General features: G+C 44.1%; 1 protein-coding gene across 10 annotated transcripts in view; it reads left to right on the top strand.

The window, feature by feature from the left end:
- The window catches only part of UBR4 (ubiquitin protein ligase E3 component n-recognin 4), a 139,984-nt gene that overhangs the window by 56,382 nt on the left and 65,064 nt on the right, over positions 1 to 18,538 (top strand). The window contains exons 43-62 of one of the 10 annotated variants that reach the window (XM_021942792.2): positions 153 to 380; positions 744 to 904; positions 1,863 to 2,049; positions 2,315 to 2,516; positions 3,369 to 3,532; positions 3,989 to 4,205; positions 5,054 to 5,270; positions 6,048 to 6,080; positions 7,225 to 7,288; positions 7,723 to 7,857; positions 8,869 to 9,043; positions 9,755 to 9,838; positions 9,928 to 10,068; positions 10,957 to 11,078; positions 11,774 to 11,885; positions 13,810 to 13,940; positions 14,063 to 14,240; positions 14,695 to 14,799; positions 16,339 to 16,476; positions 17,380 to 17,554. In XM_021942792.2, coding sequence (XP_021798484.1) covers positions 153 to 380; positions 744 to 904; positions 1,863 to 2,049; positions 2,315 to 2,516; positions 3,369 to 3,532; positions 3,989 to 4,205; positions 5,054 to 5,270; positions 6,048 to 6,080; positions 7,225 to 7,288; positions 7,723 to 7,857; positions 8,869 to 9,043; positions 9,755 to 9,838; positions 9,928 to 10,068; positions 10,957 to 11,078; positions 11,774 to 11,885; positions 13,810 to 13,940; positions 14,063 to 14,240; positions 14,695 to 14,799; positions 16,339 to 16,476; positions 17,380 to 17,554 — 2,969 coding nt within the window. The remainder of the gene's footprint in view (positions 1 to 152; positions 381 to 743; positions 905 to 1,862; positions 2,050 to 2,314; positions 2,517 to 3,368; positions 3,533 to 3,988; positions 4,206 to 5,053; positions 5,271 to 6,047; positions 6,081 to 7,224; positions 7,289 to 7,722; positions 7,858 to 8,868; positions 9,044 to 9,754; positions 9,839 to 9,927; positions 10,069 to 10,956; positions 11,079 to 11,773; positions 11,886 to 13,809; positions 13,941 to 14,062; positions 14,241 to 14,694; positions 14,800 to 16,338; positions 16,477 to 17,379; positions 17,555 to 18,538) is intronic. The other 9 variants (XM_021942877.2, XM_021942808.2, XM_021942860.2 and 6 more) reach the window with 9 other exon arrangements.

Raw genomic sequence — 18,538 nt, 5'->3', positions numbered from 1 at the left:
CTTTATAAGACCAGTGCCTGACACTCCATTTTTTATTGAATGGAGAATGAATGCCCGTTATTGGTCAGTTCTGGCTATTTGGATTCACTAAGATATTTGGGGGATGGGACTGAGATAGATTTCCCTTATTTAATTTTTCTTCCATCCTGCAGATTTATGACCTGTCTGTTGATGCCTTGAGTCCAACCTTCTACTTTCTCCTGCCAAGCTCAAAGATAAGAGATGTTACCTTCCTTTTCAATGAGGAGGGAAAGAACATCATTGTTATAATGTCTTCAGCTGGGTACATCTATACTCAGCTTATGGAAGAGGCCAGCAGTGCCCAGCAGGGACCCTTCTATGTCACTAATGTATTGGAAATCAATCATGAGGACCTGAAGGTTAGAGCACATGTTGCTATTTCCTTCTATTCCAGATTTAATTATTTAGCAACTCCTCTATTCTTTTCTCTTTGTTCTTTTATGACATTTTTCTGTGGACTTCATCTAACTGGGTCTTTTTTTCTTTTTCTTTGTTTTTCCTTCTAACTTTCTACCTAATAGCAAAATCTCTTATCCTTTAGGGCTAAACTAATTCAACTTCAAGTTCCATTTTTCTCAGGGTCTTTGTAAGATTTACCCACAGGGATCTCATGCTTAGAGTATGAGAGCACCTGATCATGATTGAAAACTAATAACCAGTATAACCTGGAAGTTGGTAGCCAAGGCAACATGAATTACTGCAAATATGTGTTTTTGTGCCAGCAGGACAGTAACAGCCAGGTGGCGGGCGGCGGTGTGTCTGTGTACTACTCCCACGTGTTGCAGATGTTGTTCTTCAGCTATTGTCAAGGCAAATCATTTGCAGCCACCATTAGCAGGACAACCCTGGAGGTGTTACAACTCTTCCCCATCAACATCAAAAGGTGGGAGTGAACATTTAATGTTCAGCTTCCACAATGTCCACATTCAATGATGGATCTCCACTCCCACTATCTGCTATCTGTTCTGAGTTTTGTGAAACTTAATTTTCTCCAGCCAACCTTTTTTTCTCCCTGCTAGATATCTTTAAAATCAAGAATCTGGGTTTGGCAGGTTGGGTTGTCTGCACAGTTTGTCCTCCACTGTGGAGACCCCAAGCCGTCAGAGGTAGTTTAGGGGTCCACTGTTACTTAGAAGGAAAACGTATAGTTAATGTTATAAATGTGATTTTAATGTGAGAAGGGAACCTAAATTTCTCTTAGACGCTCATTCTGCCATAATGCCCTTTAAGTTTTTCTCCTGGGGGAGACTTACTCTGTTAGCAAATAGAATGTATCAGTAATGGGGGCGTGGTTGGATTTGGGGGAGGAAGAGACTTTCACCAAGTTTGCAGATAATAGAGGGGTGTGTAAGGTAGTGAGAGTTTCACTTAGGGAGGAGGAAGAAGAGGCTTAAGGTATCATCCCTTGTTTCTTATCTGCCATTGATGACCCATTGTAGCACTTTCTCTCAGGCCTTTCTTTGGGAATTACCTGGTTTGGGATGAAATAAAATGGATACCAGTTCACACTAACTCGATGTTTTTGGAGATCCTGACAGGACATTGGGTCATTGCCTTAGGCAGCTCCTGGCCCTCTAAAGTTGACAGCCTCTAGGCACATAGGGCCACCTGTTCTTCAGACATGGAACCTCACAGTGGAGATTCCAAAGGAGGACTGCCCTGCCGGAAGCACCATTGGGGTGTATGAGCGTGTGTGCATGGCTTGGAATAAAACTGACCTGTGGATAATCTGACTCCCTGGCCCAAGGATATTGCTTTGGAGTCACGTAGCCAGTTAGAGGATGGTTTTTAGGTCAAGAAAAGAACTATTGAATGGTGATTGACACTCTAACTGTGGCCAGTTTTGTTGTCTGCAGTTCCAATGGTGGCAGTAAGACTTCTCCTGCTCTTTGCCAGTGGTCTGAGGTGATGAACCACCCTGGCTTGGTGTGCTGTGTCCAGCAAACTACAGGGGTGCCGCTGGTAGTTATGGTGAAACCAGACACTTTTCTTATCCAGGAGATTAAGACTCTTCCTGCTAAAGCAAAGGTCAGTGCCAGATTTTCCCATTCATTACTTTGCTGTAAACCTGGTCTCTTTTTATATTTGTTTATTCATTTCACTTCCCCAGCTCTTTCAGTGGAGGCCCATAAAAGATTTTCAGTTCTTTTTCTCCTAGATGCCTTTTCTTTGCCACCCTTCTGTACAGCCCCTCAACTGACCGTGAAACCAGTTGCATCTCTGCCTCTTTTTCTGTGTGGATGCTGATCTGTAGGTGTGGGAACTACGACCCTCCTTTGTCCTCTCCTCCTAGATCCAAGACATGGTTGCCATTAGGCATATGGCCTGCAATGAGCAGCAGCGGACAACAATGATTCTGCTGTGTGAGGATGGCAGCCTGCGCATTTACATGGCCAACGTGGAGAACACCTCCTACTGGCTGCAGCCATCCCTGCAGCCCAGCAGTGTCATCAGCATCATGAAGCCTGTTCGAAAGCGCAAAACAGCTACAATCAGTAAGGCTCCTTAGATGACTTGTGGGGGAGTAGGAATGGTGGTCTTCTAGACGGTGACTCAGAATAGACTGTTGCAAATATCTGTGAAGAAATGGTGACTGTCCTACTTGCACATTTTGTAAAATTAGAGGTATGTGCTAGCTAATTTCCCAAAAGCAGAGTCACAGTTCTAAGTGGCAAGCACCCATTGGCTGCCTGTTTCAGGCCACCGGTTCTTTGGTGCCTAGTAACGAGTTATGTCCTGGACCTTATTTGAGAGATTGTTCTCTGTAGGTTTAGAGAGAATGACTTCTCTGAAGAATGGAACTGATTGAAGTATAGATCTCTTCAGTTGGTTAATTTCCCACTGAGTAGTGAAGAGCCCACCACAGGTCTCTGAGCTGGTGGTCTAGCACTTGACTGACTGAGGACTCTTCAGGAAAGTGAAAGCTTGAGTTTAGCAGTGAACGAATCCGGCTAAGCAAAGACCATTACAGGGATCATCACATTACCTTAAATTTGCTCTAGAGTACATTTCAAAAGAATTTTGGTTTATTCATTTACATTCTCCTATAAAGAAGTAGTTTCTATTGTTCATTTTAAATAACCCAGTTACGGGAGAGCCTGTTGTTATTAACTGTACACCCAGTACCAATGCCAGATTTCTTTGTATTGCTAGGACATGTCATAGTTAGGGATAACAACCATTGAAGAGCTAACCACATGTAGGCATTATGCTGATGCAAATGTTATAATCCAGAGTTTGTTTAGATTAGAGTGTGAGTGTGGGCTCTGTCTGGGAGGAGTCTTTACCAGCGGTGTCGGGTCAAAGGTAGGAGAGAGTCTCTGACGATCTGGTATCATTCTCTGCAGCAACCCGCACGTCTAGCCAGGTGACTTTCCCCATTGACTTTTTTGAACACAACCAGCAGCTGACAGATGTGGAGTTTGGTGGTAATGACCTCCTGCAGGTCTATAATGCACAACAGATAAAACACCGGCTGAATTCCACCGGCATGTATGTGGCCAACACCAAGGTGAGAATGGCACTGAACTGGGATCAGTCCCTGGGTAAAAGGATTCATAAACAATATGGTTTGGGAATACATCTCCTTTTAGAATGCAAGTGTGGAGTATATACTCGCAGTCACAACCCTCGGTTCTAGTTAAATGGTTCCTTAGAAAAATGGATATTCTCACTCACTTGGCAAAGGACTTGTACAGGTTGGGTTTCCACCAGTACCAGCAGGATTACTGTGTAGAGGACACCAAAGAGGTTGTTAATGCTGAGGAGAAGGAAGCCTGACATTGAAGAGAATCTGCTCTCTTTTCCTATTTTCCCATTCTTAGAAACAAGGAAGTCATTACCGGGGAGTTAAAAGGATAAGATTTAATGAGCTTCACATGTTGAGACAATGTCAGAGGAGAAGGAGTCCTAGTTCAGACTTAAGAACTTCCGTTAGTTTCTTGATGTGTGCCTTGTCTCCCTACAGCCTGGAGGCTTCACCATTGAGATAAGTAACAACAATAGCACTATGGTGATGACAGGCATGCGGATCCAGATTGGGACTCAAGCAATAGAACGGGCCCCATCGTATATCGAGATCTTCGGCAGAACTATGCAGCTCAACCTGAGTCGTTCACGCTGGTTTGACTTCCCCTTCACCAGAGAAGAAGCCCTGCAGGCTGATAAGAAGCTGAACCTCTTCAGTGAGTCACCAACCCCTGGTGCAGACTCTGTCCTCATTGTGACTGCGAAATTGGGAGCCACTGGTCTGTGACTCTCCAATATTCTGGGATCTCTCCACTCTACTGGTTTTTCTGTCCTTTTGTCAGGAAACTTTGAGCTTCATTTGAAATATTAAAGAGGCAAGGTGACAGGAAAGGAGTACACTGGAGCATGGTAGCAGTAAAGATAGGGCTGCACTTCGTTAAGTATTCATTTCTATAGTGTTGTGTCTGCCTCACTAACGGGGCTACTTCTGTGTTTAGGCTGAGAGGAGGCAGATTGACATGAAATTGCAAGGCTTTCTTAAAGCACAGAGGAAGACCTCAGGTCCACGTGGCTGAGCGATGGTTAGCAATGGCTTGCTATGCCACTGAAAACTAAACCCTCAGAATACAAATCCTTGAGCCTTACTCAAGACTGCATTTCTCTGTCAATTATTGGCCACGATCTGATACTCTTTCTCCTAGATATAGTTGCTGTTAGTGAGAATGGTCATGATCTGTACTTTGAACAAAGAAAGTGTGTAGAGACACTTGGGAGTGAGGGGTAGGGGATACAATACTCTGAAGCAGAAGAGGACCCTTACAGTGATGATTAGGGACTCTTCTGAGTAGGAGACGTAATTGACTTTCGGTCCCTGGAACTTTCTCCACATGTATTCAGCATCTATACACGATTAAAGTGCTGTGAATATCTCAGAAGATAAAGTTTCTCTATGTCTGTAAAATTGACGTGATTTACTTCTTTGCTCCAACTGTTCTGGTCTTTGATTTGGAGGGGTGGCTCTTTAGACAATGTGCTTCCTAAAGTCCTCTCTTGCTTATTGCAGTTGGGGCCTCGGTGGATCCAGCAGGTGTCACCATGATAGATGCTGTAAAAATTTATGGCAAGACTAAGGAGCAGTTTGGCTGGCCTGATGAGCCCCCAGAAGAATTCCCTTCTGCCTCTGTCAGCAACATCTGCCCTTCAAATCTGAACCAGAGCAACGGCACTGGAGATGGCGATTCAGCTGCCCCCACTACGACCAGTGGAACTGTCCTGGAGAGGTACCAGTGCTGGCAGGGGGTGGCTTCAGTTTTTACATCTTCCACTCACTGCAGAACCTTCCTGTGTCTTGAGAGAGCCAGCTTCTAGTAACCATCTCAAGGCTAGCCTGGGATTTTTTCAAGTTTTCATACAACTCGCCCATATTCAGTGTCTCTTTAGTGTGCAGACAAAGCCTGAAAAATGTGCTCAGAGTCATGTGACACCAGAGTCTCTCCCTGGGCAGAAGTTCTGTCCCTTCTCTTAATGCTCAGGTACCCTTTAGAGTAGCCAGAGGCCACAGGCTAGATGATGCTTAAGCCAGTATTCTAGATTAGGATACAGGCTTGCTGAAATGATAGGAAAACATCCTCCCTTCCATTCTGAGCTCATCATCTTTTCATCATCTTTCTCTGCAGTAGCTACTTCTGTGGTAATAACATTGCCAGCAAAGAGGCTGTCTGCTGCCTCTTGTAGCAGAGTCCAGAGTTTCCTTAAGTCTCCCTACAGTGGCATTCTTAAGCATTGTGCTTGGCTTCTTTGTGCTAGGTAGCTGCTGGTTTGCCATGGTAGATGAAATACCATAATTCATGATGTAAGATTTTGAGTTTCTTACATTGTAAGTCACAAGAATAGCCTTGCTTGGAATCACTGCCTCCCACCAGCAGCCTCCTCCCTCCCTTCCTTTCTCTTTCTTTTTCCCCGATACCCTATCCATACATGGTTGCTTAGGATGTGTTTCCAGGTTTCTCTGAGCTTCACATTTTTTTCCTTTTTTTTTTCTTTGCTTCTCCCCCAAGTTCTGAAACTGAGTCCCTAACCAAGCTGGACCGGTTAGTATGCCCTCTTTCTTTTCTCTGCACGAGTGAGTGTGTGTCAGAGAGCAGTGTAACCAATGGTGTGGCTTTGCATTGATTCTGCTTCTGTTGAAGAGTCCTCCTGCTTCTTTCTGTTCTGGTCATTGCATGGCTACAGAGCTGTCCCTGTGTAAAAATGGAGTACATGGAGGATCGTAAGTGCACTCTTGGTGTTGGCCATGTCAGACACTCTCTCAACTCTCTCTTCCTTACCCTAGTCCTCTCTGCTCCCTTTCTAAGTGGATGAAAAGGGGGTTCGGGGTAGAGGGATTAGCAGCAAAGTCCTACCATCTGATAACCCACTAGAGAGCTCGTTCTATCCAAATTTATTTTATGCCTCAGGTTCCTCTTCCCTAGTTCTTTATTGCCTTCCTCTACCCCTTAACCCTTTTCTTTCCAGTTACCTTCTGAATACTTTTCTTTCTCTGTCCAGAGCTTCAGCTGTCAGGATGTTGTTCTTTTTACTATGCCACATTAAATTGAAAGGAGTAAACCCTGGGGAGCATGTTACTTGGTACCCTTTAATAGTAGTAGTTGGGTTTCCTATTCCTTTCCTAAGGGGAAATCGCTCAGTTTTCTAAAGATGCTTTGTATTTACCCCTTGAATGTTGGCAATTGGCATGCACCTAAAAAATAGTTTGTTCTCTCCCCTATACTTAGGGACTCATAGGAAATGCCTTTGTGCATATATAACTTTAAACTTTCCAATATAAGAAGATGGTTTTTACCTTTCCCTTTGTGTATCCTTTTGCCCACTGATCTCTGGGCACCTGAGCTTCGGGTCCCATTGCATCAAGACTGTTAAGCCCATCTCAGTGATCCCTGCCACAGGCAGCTGAAGGAAGCACATTTATCCTCTTTGAGGAAGAAAAGCCCCGTCTTTGAGTTACGGATTATGAACATGGCCTCAGGTTGATCTCCGAGCAGGAGCCAGGTTTCTCCTGGCCTGTAACATAGGAAACGATATGCATGGTGCCTGTGGCAGGTCTTATTGTGCTTTGATTTTGTATTTGGCATTCATTAGCTGTCCCCAAGGTCCTCATGACTATAGTTTGCTTAGGCTAAAGCGCAAGGCGGAGAGAACGGTGTTGTACTCAAGCCAGGTTTTCTGTCTCCCCAGGCTGGTTGTGAGTTCTTTAGAAGCCCTGGAAAGCTGCTTTGCCGTTGGCCCAATCATCGAGAAGGCAAGTCACTTTTTCAAAGCACATGGAAGCTTTCTGAAGAGGCAGGAAGTCAGTGGAGTTGTCTGAGGCCCTGAGGCCTCGCAGCTAAAGAACATTTATAGTAGCATAATCTTGATTTGCTAAGAAGCTCCAGAGAAGTCTTCAGCTTAAGGCCTCATGTCCTACTTTTAGGGCCCATAGTGAGCATGTGTCATAGAATAGGATGCGTGTTGGTACAAGAACACTGTTCTGGGAATCATGAGCTTGGATTCCATTTCTTCATCTGGTAGGAAGGAGGATTATAATTTCTGAATTTTTTTTTTTTCTCTTTGCAGTCCATGGAGCATAACCTAGCCCTGGTGGCCTAGAAGGAAGGAAGGGCAGGCAGAGTGTAGATAGTTCATTCTGCCTCGAGTTGGTGGGGTTAGTGATAACCTTGCTGTCTTTTGCCTCAGGAGAGAAACAAGAATGCCGCTCAGGAGCTGGCCACTTTGCTGTTGTCCCTGCCAGCACCTGCCAGCGTCCAGCAGCAGTCCAAGAGCCTTCTGGCCAGCCTGCACACCAGCCGCTCGGCCTACCACAGCCACAAGGTAACTGTTCTCTCTCAGGGATGCCTGTGTGGGAAAGGAAATTGCAGTGCTGAAAGGGAATCAAATAAGTTAGCTTTTCATTGTAAAGCAGCAGCACAGCAAAGTAAGGTAGAGAGAGGATAGCATTCAGATTAGACCTACATTTTACAGAGTTTGTCCTGAGAAATTCTCAAGTGCCACTCAAAACTGAGGATAAGCCAGTGACTGGGCCCCTGGTTTGTACTTATTTTTCTGTCACTCTAACAGGATCAACAAGACTTAAGAAAGAGAGGGAGGGACATTGAGTGTGGGTGGCCTTCTCACTGGAAAAGGGTGAGGTGAGGGAGTCCCTCAGGAGACAGACTGCTAGTGTTTTCCCTCCCTCAGCTGTGGCGTAACACGAGAGGTGCACTGTCCTTGTTGGTGAGACAAGTGTTGCATAGTTGTTGGAGTGCCTCTGATGGCAAAATCTGGGGAAAGAGGGTATCACTTATAAAAGAAAGGCATTGCCAAAGGAGACAAATTGGGCCGATTTCTGTAGATGGAAAAGATGACAGTTCAGACCCCTGAGGAAGAAAGGCTCTGAGAGGAACCATCAACCCAGAGCTTTGGTTAGCTTCTGTGCCTCCAACCCAGGGAACTGAAAAATGTGAGTTTAACCTGCTGAGCCTCTCGAGGAAAGGCAATTTTGGAAACACTGTCCTTGGGTAATATGAATTTGCTAGGAAATGGCTCTTCTGTTGTAGGAGAAAGAAATCCAGCAGTTCTGGAGAACTGAGTAGATTTGAATTTTCCCATCATACTTTGATACTGCAGGGTTTTTAATTTTTTAATAACATTAATATTTTATGTATTAAGAAACTTAACTATATGGGGCTGCTTTGAAGATTTGTTGTAGGTGATTGGTGTTCATTGGCCTGTTCTCTTGAGAGGAGGTAATAATCCTGGTGATCTGCCAGCTTTTCTCTCCTCTTTGCTTTTGTACCCAGCTCTTGCTTATGGCTGACCCTCTGTGCCCCTGTTGTTTTATAGGATCAGGCCTTGCTGAGCAAAGCTGTACAGTGTCTCAACACATCCAGCAAAGAAGGCAAGGATTTGGACCCCGAGGTGTTCCAGAGGCTGGTGATCACAGCTCGCTCCATTGCCATCATGCGCCCCAACAACCTTGTCCACTTTACGGAGTCAAAGCTGCCCCAGATGGAAACAGGTGAACTTGGCCCCTATGGCCGTGGTCCTGAGATCTGCTTCATATGCCTATTTACCCTCTCATCCTTACTGTTCTTACTGGCCTCTGACTGACTGCATGCTCAGAGACAAGGATTTTGCTTCTTGGTCTTTATACCTTGTAGGGCCTTTTGACGTTGAGATTGTACCATTTTAAACACATTCTTTTTCCAGTGCTTATCCTTTTGATTATCCTTGAATTTATTTAGTGTTATAGACATCAGATATAATCTGTCTCTGAAGTTACTACCTCTTAGGAGCTTCAGGGGAAAGCTAAGCTTGGTTGGGCCCTGGTTGCTTTGAAGCATCTGTGGCATATCTTTCACTTTCATGCTGTTCTTTTGCCAGTGCTGTTATTAATATGTGTAGCAGCTTTCTCAGTGCTTAGTGCTGTTTCCTCATCCCCTTTTCTGTTGGCTGGGTAGCAAACCTGTTTTGTCATTGTCAAATTGAGCTGATTGCTGCCTTTACAATTCTCTGTTATTTACATGCTCCATCATCATCCTGTTCCTCCTTTTAATACTAGAATCCCAGAATTATTCTAGAGAAATCTCTAGAATGTTCATATGTTCCTCTAGGTTTTAGAAGTTGAACAGTTGGAACTGAGATCTTTGAATCTGCTGTAAACATCCTAAATGCTCCCCCTTCTACTTAATTCTAACATACAATGTTTTCTGCGATATTCCTTTCCCAGACTGTTTTTTTCCTAGATGTGCCTGCTGGAGTCTAGGGATAGTTGGCATATTGATTGGGCCCCCACTTGAAACTCCCTCCCCAGGCAAGCTTCCTTGACCTGAGTTAACCTTAAAACAAATTAAATTCCACCTCAGATTTACCATCGTTGATAATTTTCTTTCTCCTGCTTAGAAGGAATGGATGAGGGGAAAGAACCACAGAAGCAGTTGGAAGGAGATTGCTGTAGTTTCATCACCCAGCTTGTGAACCACTTCTGGAAACTCCATGCATCTAAACCCAAGAATGCCTTCTTGGCACCTGCCTGCCTTCCAGGTATGTTAAAAGGGATATTTGAATCTTGGTAATGAAGCCTGATGTAAGTTCTGTCTTTGAACAGCCATGACCATTAGCCATTAGCCTTCATTCTCCATAATCCATTTCTTCCAGAATTCATAATTGAGAAGTAGAAGTCTGTGAGATAAATGCAATGTTCCTGAGGAATTTAGCAGTGTGGCAGAGTGGGATTTTCTTGTACCATATCTTTTCACTGGGGTTGAATATTTTACATCAAGAGGCACTGTGTGTGTGTGTGTGTGTGTGTGTGTGTGTGTGTGTCTGTGTGTCTCCTCACTGGTTTATCATTGTTTTAAAAAATCTTTGATAACTTGGCTTAAAGCCAGCTCAAAAGGCAAAAGTATCTTGAGGACTATTATATTTCTTTTGGTCTCTAACTTCTTATACCATTGAAAATTCAGATTGAAGGGTAAGGGTCTGAATAGCAATATAGAAAAGTAGGATGATCCTGGTGCTCATTCATGTTTGGAGGACACTTGGGTGGGTGAACCTAAAAGGCATGTCAAGGTCATGTTTTGTCATCACCTGAGGTTGGAGGATATTAGGGGACATTTAGTATCTACCTTCCTCTTCATATTTCCTTGCCTTGTCTTTTGATATCCAGAGAGAGTGGACAGCTACTTATTTCTGTGACTCAAGATATCTGGAAAGGCTTTTGAGGACAATTTGGGAGATTAGGAAACTGTTAATGAAACAAATCACAAATAATACTGACAGGCTACTGTGTGTGAGTGAGTGTGTGTGTGTTTGTCATTTTGTTTGCATGACCTTTTATGCGGAGATAAAAAGCTACACTTTTGTCTCAGACTCTCAAGTAGTTAGAGCTTTTTGCTCCAGATTTTCAAATAATGTTTGTGTCTCCTTTAGGCCTAACTCATATTGAAGCTACTGTCAATGCTCTGGTGGACATCATCCATGGCTACTGCACCTGTGAGCTGGATTGTATTAACACAGCATCCAAGATCTACATGCAGATGCTCTTGTGTCCTGTACGTAGCATTACAATCCCAGAGAGCTCTCAGCAGCCAGGGAATGTCTGGAAAATTGTTTTTAGCTTGCTAAACTAATGAAATAAAATAGATTTAAAGGAAGCTGAAGGGATGAAGTTTCGAATATCAGTAAAAGCTTTAAGATCTTACTCCATGGAAGAGAAAGATTTGCAAAGGGGATGGGCTTAGTCTCTCTTGTTCAGTGCTGAATCACCAGGGATTGGCCTGCTGCTTGCTGCTTAGTAAGTGCTAGGTAACTCAGTGAATTGTGACTTAAATGAGGGCATGAATGAAAGTAGTACATCAAGATTTCTATTTCCAGTGACCCTTTCACAGAAGCTTAGTGTTAAAACTACTGATTTTAGCACAGAGCTAAGATGCGCACTGGGGGCCTGATCATCTGATAAAAAGCCAAAGCCATTTGTAAGGGGCCAAAATGGCCTCAGGAGCGAATGACCTGCCAGTCTATCCCCAGGAACTGAGAGACAGGAAGTTAGTGAATGGCTCTTTTATGCCAGGTCAGGAACGGGGGATTAACTTAACCTGCTGATGTGCCTGCTGTCCGCTGGGTTGCAGGTGAGAGTAGAGAGGTATCCACATGTGTGGGAGTGAGTGACCAAGAAAGGAAAGTGTTTTATAGAGAGTTTCATGAATAATACGAGACCAAAGCGTGACAGTTTCCTTTTAAACCTCAGGATCCTGCTGTGAGCTTCTCTTGTAAACAAGCTCTAATTCGAGTCCTAAGGCCCAGGAACAAACGGAGACATGTGACTTTACCCTCCTCCCCTCGAAGCAACACTCCAATGGGTAATGTGAGGTCTGGGTTTAGGCTCAAGCCTGTATTTGGGAGGAGGGGAGAGAGGGAGGTACAGTAGCATTAGACATGCTGCGCATGTTGACCAAGGTCCTGGAGACTTTTGTTTATGTATCTACCTTTTTTCTAATGCTACCTCACCCCATAAAGAATTTAAGGTGGCACATCAAAATGTATATGGTAAGTAGAATAAAAATAACGATGAGAGGCCATGGCTCACCTAACAACCATGTAGGACCTTGTGAGGTGGCTGAAAGTTTCCTAAGAGCCATAGCAAAAATAAAAGCACAGTGACCAAAGACAAAACAAAAATGTAACTTTTCTTGCGATAGAAGCTCTTCATTAAATGTCCATTTTGTTGCCAAAGGGGCAGAATCCTTAGTGGACTTACCTACAATAAGTTGGATAGCAAATTTCACAGGAGTTTCCCTCATGATACACTTGGACACAGTCAAGGGCATAACATTTTACGATTCAGTAAAGGCAATTCTAAAAGGTGTCTGAATAACAGAATTATATAATTCTGGTTACTTGGCTTGATTTAGAAGTAAATTTCAAATGAAAGTCACTATGTACCTTTACATTTTCTTTTCTTTTCTTTTTTTTTTTTTGAGACAGAGTCTCACTGTATCATCCAGGCTAGAGTGCTAGAGTACAATGGTACAATCTCGGCTCACTGCAATCTGTGCCTCCCAAGTAGCTGGGATTACAGGCGTGTGCCACCACACCCAGCTAATTTTTGTATTTTTAGTAGGGACGGAGTTTCACCATGTTGGCTTAGCTGGTCTCGAACTCCTGACCTCAAGTGATCCACCCGCCTCGGCCTCCCAAAGTGTTAGGATTATAGGCGTGAGCCACTGCCCAGCCGTACTTTTAAGTTTTCTAATAGCAATATTATAAAGAGTAAAACGTAAAATTGATTTACTAATTATTTAATCCAGTATATCAAATATGTTATTTCAACATATATTGTCAATATACAAAATTTATTAGTGAAATATTTTGCCTGTTTTGGTACCATTTTGGGAATCCAGAATGTATTTTACACTAGTGGCACATCTCTTTGTAGACAGCCATGTTTTAAGTGCTCAGTAGCCACATGTGGCTGGTGGACAGTGCATGTCTAGAGGAATGTACACAACTTTGTGACTTTCAGACAGTCTTCCTTGCATATCATTTATCTTGTCTAAGTTTGTGGCTCTTTTCTCTAGCAAGAACCTAGAGTGGAGATAGTTTATGTTTCTAAGGGACATATTTACATGCTTTAGCAATCCATTGAGTGGAAGATGAGGTCTCTATCCTCTTCTGACAATTAGGAGTCTCACCTGGACATCTTCCTTATTAGAAGGCCTTCTCACCTTCACACAAAAGCTGGCACAGGCAGGACCTGCAGTGGTATCCTTGGTTTCCAGTCAGTGGTTTTACACTTCAGTTCTGGTTCTTTTCATAATACTTACATAGTGTGAAAATCTCACTGACCTAGTTGTTTTAGAAAAAAGTAGTGAAACAAATTCTAATCTGTCATGACAGACAAAAGGTAAAGATCCCAATCATATGATTTTTCCTGTCTTATCCAAGGTCTCCTGAGAGTCAGTGGGCACTTGAGGGGCCTCCTGGTTTTAGATCTCTCGGCTTTATGGAAATCCCTTTGGAATCCAAGGTTGTTTCCTTCACTAGCTGGAAAACATTTTATTTTTGTGGGGGGCAAGCTGTCGCAGCCGCCTCCATCTTCCCAGATGCTATAGGTCCAAGAAGTAAGAGAACAAGGCCGGGCAGAGCACCCTGGAGTTCTCCCACTAAAGCCCAGGGTGCTAGCTGGTAGCTTGGCCAGGCTTTTTGTTGCCACGTGACTTATCGCACCATGTGCCAAGGGAGGAAAGCAAGCACCTTCAGGTGACTGGGGTTTCTTTGACTCAGGAGACAAGGATGATGATGACGATGATGATGCAGATGAGAAAATGCAGTCATCAGGGATCCCGAATGGTGGTCACATCCGTCAGGAAAGCCAGGAACAGAGTGAGGTGGACCATGGAGATTTTGAGATGGTGGTGAGTCTCTGGCAGCAGGAGAAGGGGAGGAGGAGCTTCAAAACTCTCCTCTAGCTCTTATTCAGTGGACTTCCAAAAGTTACCATTTACCATGGGACACTGACAGAGCTTTCTCTCTGCAGTCTGAGTCGATGGTCCTGGAGACAGCTGAAAATGTCAACAATGGCAACCCCTCTCCCCTGGAGGCCCTGCTGGCAGGCGCAGAGGGCTTCCCCCCCATGCTGGACATCCCGCCTGATGCAGATGACGAGACCATGGTTGAACTAGCCATTGCCCTGAGCCTGCAGCAGGACCAACAAGGTAGAAGGCCATGCCAGGAACAAAGCAGCCCATTGGCCTTGCGCAGGAAAAGAGGGTTTGGCAGTTACTGATATCCAGCTGACTTAGCTTGTCCCCAGATTTGGGGAGAGGTTGATCTGGGTGAGAGCTGTTCAGAGATACAGGTGGAGAGTGAGAGGGCTGTGGTGGGAATTTCAGTCTGAGCGCCAATCTCATAGTTTCTGCCAGTTTGGGTTATTTCCTCTAGAATCTTAGATTCCTCCAGCCTGTGTCCTGCCTGAGCTGAAGGAAGCATTCCACCATCTCTGTAACTGAACTTGGTGGGTGGACAGCAGTGGCTGTTGGCTAACTTCCTCTAGGCCAGAGGGGGTCACATGCTGGTGTTTGGAGACTCTTGAGGGCAGCACGTGGCCAAAGCAGCACTGTGGATGGGACCTGGAGGGGATGTTGTGCTCACTCTCCACTTGTTTCCCAGGCAGCAGCAGCAGTGCCCTGGGCCTGCAGAGCCTGGGACTGTCCGGCCAGGCACCCAGCTCTTCCTCTCTGGACGCAGGAACCCTCTCTGACACCACAGCATCAGGTAACTGTCCACAGCAAGGAGCACGGCTCAGGGCCCCAGGACCCTCAGGCCTTGTCTCCACTGCTGTGAGAGTGTAATGGGCAGCTGCTTTGACAGGCCATTCTGGACTTCCTGCTTCTGCCTTGGCTTTAGAAAGATGGGTGTGGAGGGTGTAGTGCTGTGGCTCGGCCCTGCTGCGCACAGCTCCGCTTCCTCACACTTTGCATGCTGCCTGGCTTCAGCTACTTCCCCATGGAAAAGCCGAGAGAGCGGCATGCAGGCTGATCAGCTACAGGGCTTCCACTTCAGCTTCCAGCGTTCTTTGTCAGAGCTCTAACAATTTAGACAGTATTAAAAGAGAGACAAGAAATAGAACTCATACTTTTTACTTTTTTTATCTTCATTTGCAAATGAAAGGAGAGCTACAAGAAGCTAGATGGTACTTCAGAATTCTTGGTCCGTGTGACCAACCATCAGGGATCTATGAGCTTGAGAGAGAGGGTTTTTGTGGACAATTGAAATCTATAGGAAATCTCCAGAACTCATCTGCTCTTTATTTTCAATCTTTTCCCTAATCTGATTAAAAAAAAATGTTTCCTGAATAGAGAGTTGGACCAAATGGAGATACCTGGTCAACCCCTGAGTAATTTAAGGGTTGATTTATAGTTTTTGAGACTGATGCTTCCTTGTGTTTTTTTTTTTTTCTTTTCTTTTGGAAGTTTTAGCCTGGGTAGATAAGAAAGGGAGAGAGCGGCTGGCCCCACCTGCTGCCATGGCTTGTTGCTTTTCTCAGGTCTCTTTAGTTGCTGCCATTTCAGGCTCTGAGGTTGCTGCTGTGTTGTGCCAGTCGTGTTCCCGCTGTGCTCTGTGGCTGTCCTGGCTTTCCTCCCCCATGTATCTCATCCAGCATTTTCCTCCTGTCTCAGCTCAGCCCTGATCCTGGATGCTGTGGCTGTCTCTGGGGAATTTCCTTGCTTCATTATTAGCATCTGATGAGGATGATTAGGAGATGTGAAATTTCCCCATGAGCTCCCCTTTGGACCACTTGCTAAAAAAAACAAAACCGGGTTGATTCAAGAGCTCATGCTAAGTGACTTCCTAACATAAGCAAAAATTGACTGATTTCAAAACAAATCTCATTAAAATTCAGAGTTCTATGCTTTGAATGGTAATGGCTAGTTTCAGATCTCTCAGCAGGTGTCAGTAACACCTAAACAATGGTAACCATGAAGCATTTTAGCTAGAAAACTCAGCGTCCATGTCACAGATTCTTACTGAACTTGCTCTGTAATGTAAACAGCGAAGGAAATGCCCAGTGAACTGGGTTTTCTTCACTCCTGTCTAAGTACTGTTTGCAATGCACCGTGTATAGTGTTTGTTTCTGTTAGCGATTAACCAGCAAAGCAAATCTTTCCCTTTTTTTCTTTGACGACAGGATATATAAACTGCATTGTGTCCTATGCACTATGTGGTTTGATGCTTTCATCCCAAGGAGGGCTTTTTTTTTTTTTTTTAATTTTTTTATTTTTTAACCTGTAACAGCTCTTGTTACTCTCTCAGCTCCAGCCTCAGACGACGAGGGCAGCACAGCAGCAACAGATGGTTCTACCCTTCGGACCTCTCCTGCTGACCACGGTGGTAGTGTGGGCTCAGAGAGCGGGGGCAGTGCAGTGGACTCAGTGGCTGGCGAGCACAGTGGTAATGTGCCATGGAGGGGGGTCCTGTCTCCTTGGGCAGAGGGTGGGGACAAAACAGGAATCTCTGCTTGGGTCCTGGGGTTGGTTTTTGGAAAGAAAAGTTATAGAGACTCATTGAAAGTCTTGTGGACTCTCTGAAAGTCTTATGGATTCATTTGGCCTCAACTTTCGAGTTTCAAATGTTCAGTGGCTTAAGCTCAGGGGGTTAGTATTGAAATATTTTACAGATATTTACTAATTATCTGTTAGTGGAAAAAAAGCATTGACATGCATAATTCTTTTTTTTTTTTTTTCCTCTCTGAAACTGTGATGATGTGCATAATTCTAAGTCATGATTAGCCTAAAACAGTTAGGGTGTCACCTTGAAACCCGTTATCCTATGGTTTCTGCTCCTTATTTATTTGGGAGAGGGTTTTTTTACGCGATCTTATTGTTAATGATCTGATGTGTTCATATAGCATACCATCCCCACAGTCTACTAGCTGATGAGGTGGGACTCTAGAAGGAGGGAACATGACAGCCATTTTGGTTTGACCTTCCATATCAGTCCGTGGGTAGCAATCAGATACAATTTTTACAGAGGAGATTAAGAGCAGCTGATAATTTATAGATTCCCATGTCAGTGTATGTTTCCTCTGAAGTATGAGATAGAAATGTATTAGCATCTGAGATTAAGATTATTCTTATAGGTGGGTCTTATGTACTGGGGAAGGGTTAATGGCTACTGTGAGAGTGATTTAACACAGTGCTGTGGGGTCTTACTTAGCTTTACGTATAAGAAAAAAATGCTACCAGTTGCTGTCTAATGCTACCCGTTATTATCTATTGGCTACTGCTTTAGAATGCACTGGGTTCCTTCATGCTTTGGGAGTTGATTTGTGCTTTTTAAACTATTTCCCTCTAGTGTCTGGCCGGAGCAGTGCTTATGGCGATGCTACAGCTGAGGGGCATCCGGCTGGACCAGGAAGTGTCAGCTCAAGCACTGGAGCCATCAGCACCACCACTGGGCACCAGGAGGGAGATGGCTCCGAGGGAGAAGGAGAAGGAGAAGCTGAAGGAGATGTCCACACTAGCAACAGGTCAAAACCTAGTCCTCCACAGTTAAGAGACTTGCCTATCTGAGACTATTTCAGGAATAGTAGGACTGATCAGTTGTAGGAGGTAGAGTGGTGATAACAGTATATTTATTTTGAAATATTAAGGTGTAAACTTCTGAAACAGTTTAAAATCTTAGGAAGTGCTCTAGGTCTGTCTTTGTCTTAGAATTATATTAAATCAATTACAGAGAGAATAGGAAGTGGTCTTTCTCTTAAGGCTCCTCTGAATATCTTAGTGACTGTAAAGTGATTGTCATAAAAACATGTCTTCCTTACTCAAATTTTTCCAGTTTCATCAATATCCATACACTCAATGTACGGCATCCTCTTTACAAATGGCACCGCTGGAGGCTCAACATTTAGGTATACGTATTAGGTGTCCTAGAAGTGCTCCTTGTTCAGCATGTTCATAAGGTGAAGGAGAAATAAGACATAGCAAATACATGCTTATGGCTAGAAATACCAGTGGTGAAGCATTTTGAAACTGAAAGTGATCTATAAAATCCTAATCCATTTTTGTGGTGGAGTTTGGTGCTAGATTGGTGAAGTGAATGTATTCTTATCCCAGAGGTAACTAGAGAAATAGAAGACAAACCTGAAAAATAAGACTCAAGATATAATGTTTGTTGAATTTGTTGAGGCCAGTAGTTGTTACATTAGTGCAAAAATAAGTAAGTCAGAATTTTTTTTTTTTTTTTTTTTTTTGAGACAGGATCCTCCCTCTTGTCACCCTGGCTGGAGTGCAGTGGTGTGAACACAGCTCACTGCAGCCTCAACCTCCCAGGCTCAGGTGATCCTCCTACCTCAGCCTCCTGAGTAGCTGGGACTACAGGTGTGCGGTACCACACCTGGCCAATTTTTGTATTTTTTGTAGAGATGATGTTTTGCCGTGTTGCCCAGGCTGATCTGGAACTCCTGAGCTCAAGTGATCCGCTCATCACCTCCGGAAGTGCTGGGATTACGGGT

Source organism: Papio anubis, chromosome 1 (genome assembly GCF_008728515.1).
Source record: "Papio anubis isolate 15944 chromosome 1, Panubis1.0, whole genome shotgun sequence".
In the NCBI taxonomy this organism is placed as follows: domain Eukaryota; kingdom Metazoa; phylum Chordata; class Mammalia; order Primates; family Cercopithecidae; genus Papio; species Papio anubis.
Note: the sequence above shows the minus strand (reverse complement) of the source record. Positions and strands in the feature narration are given on the sequence as shown.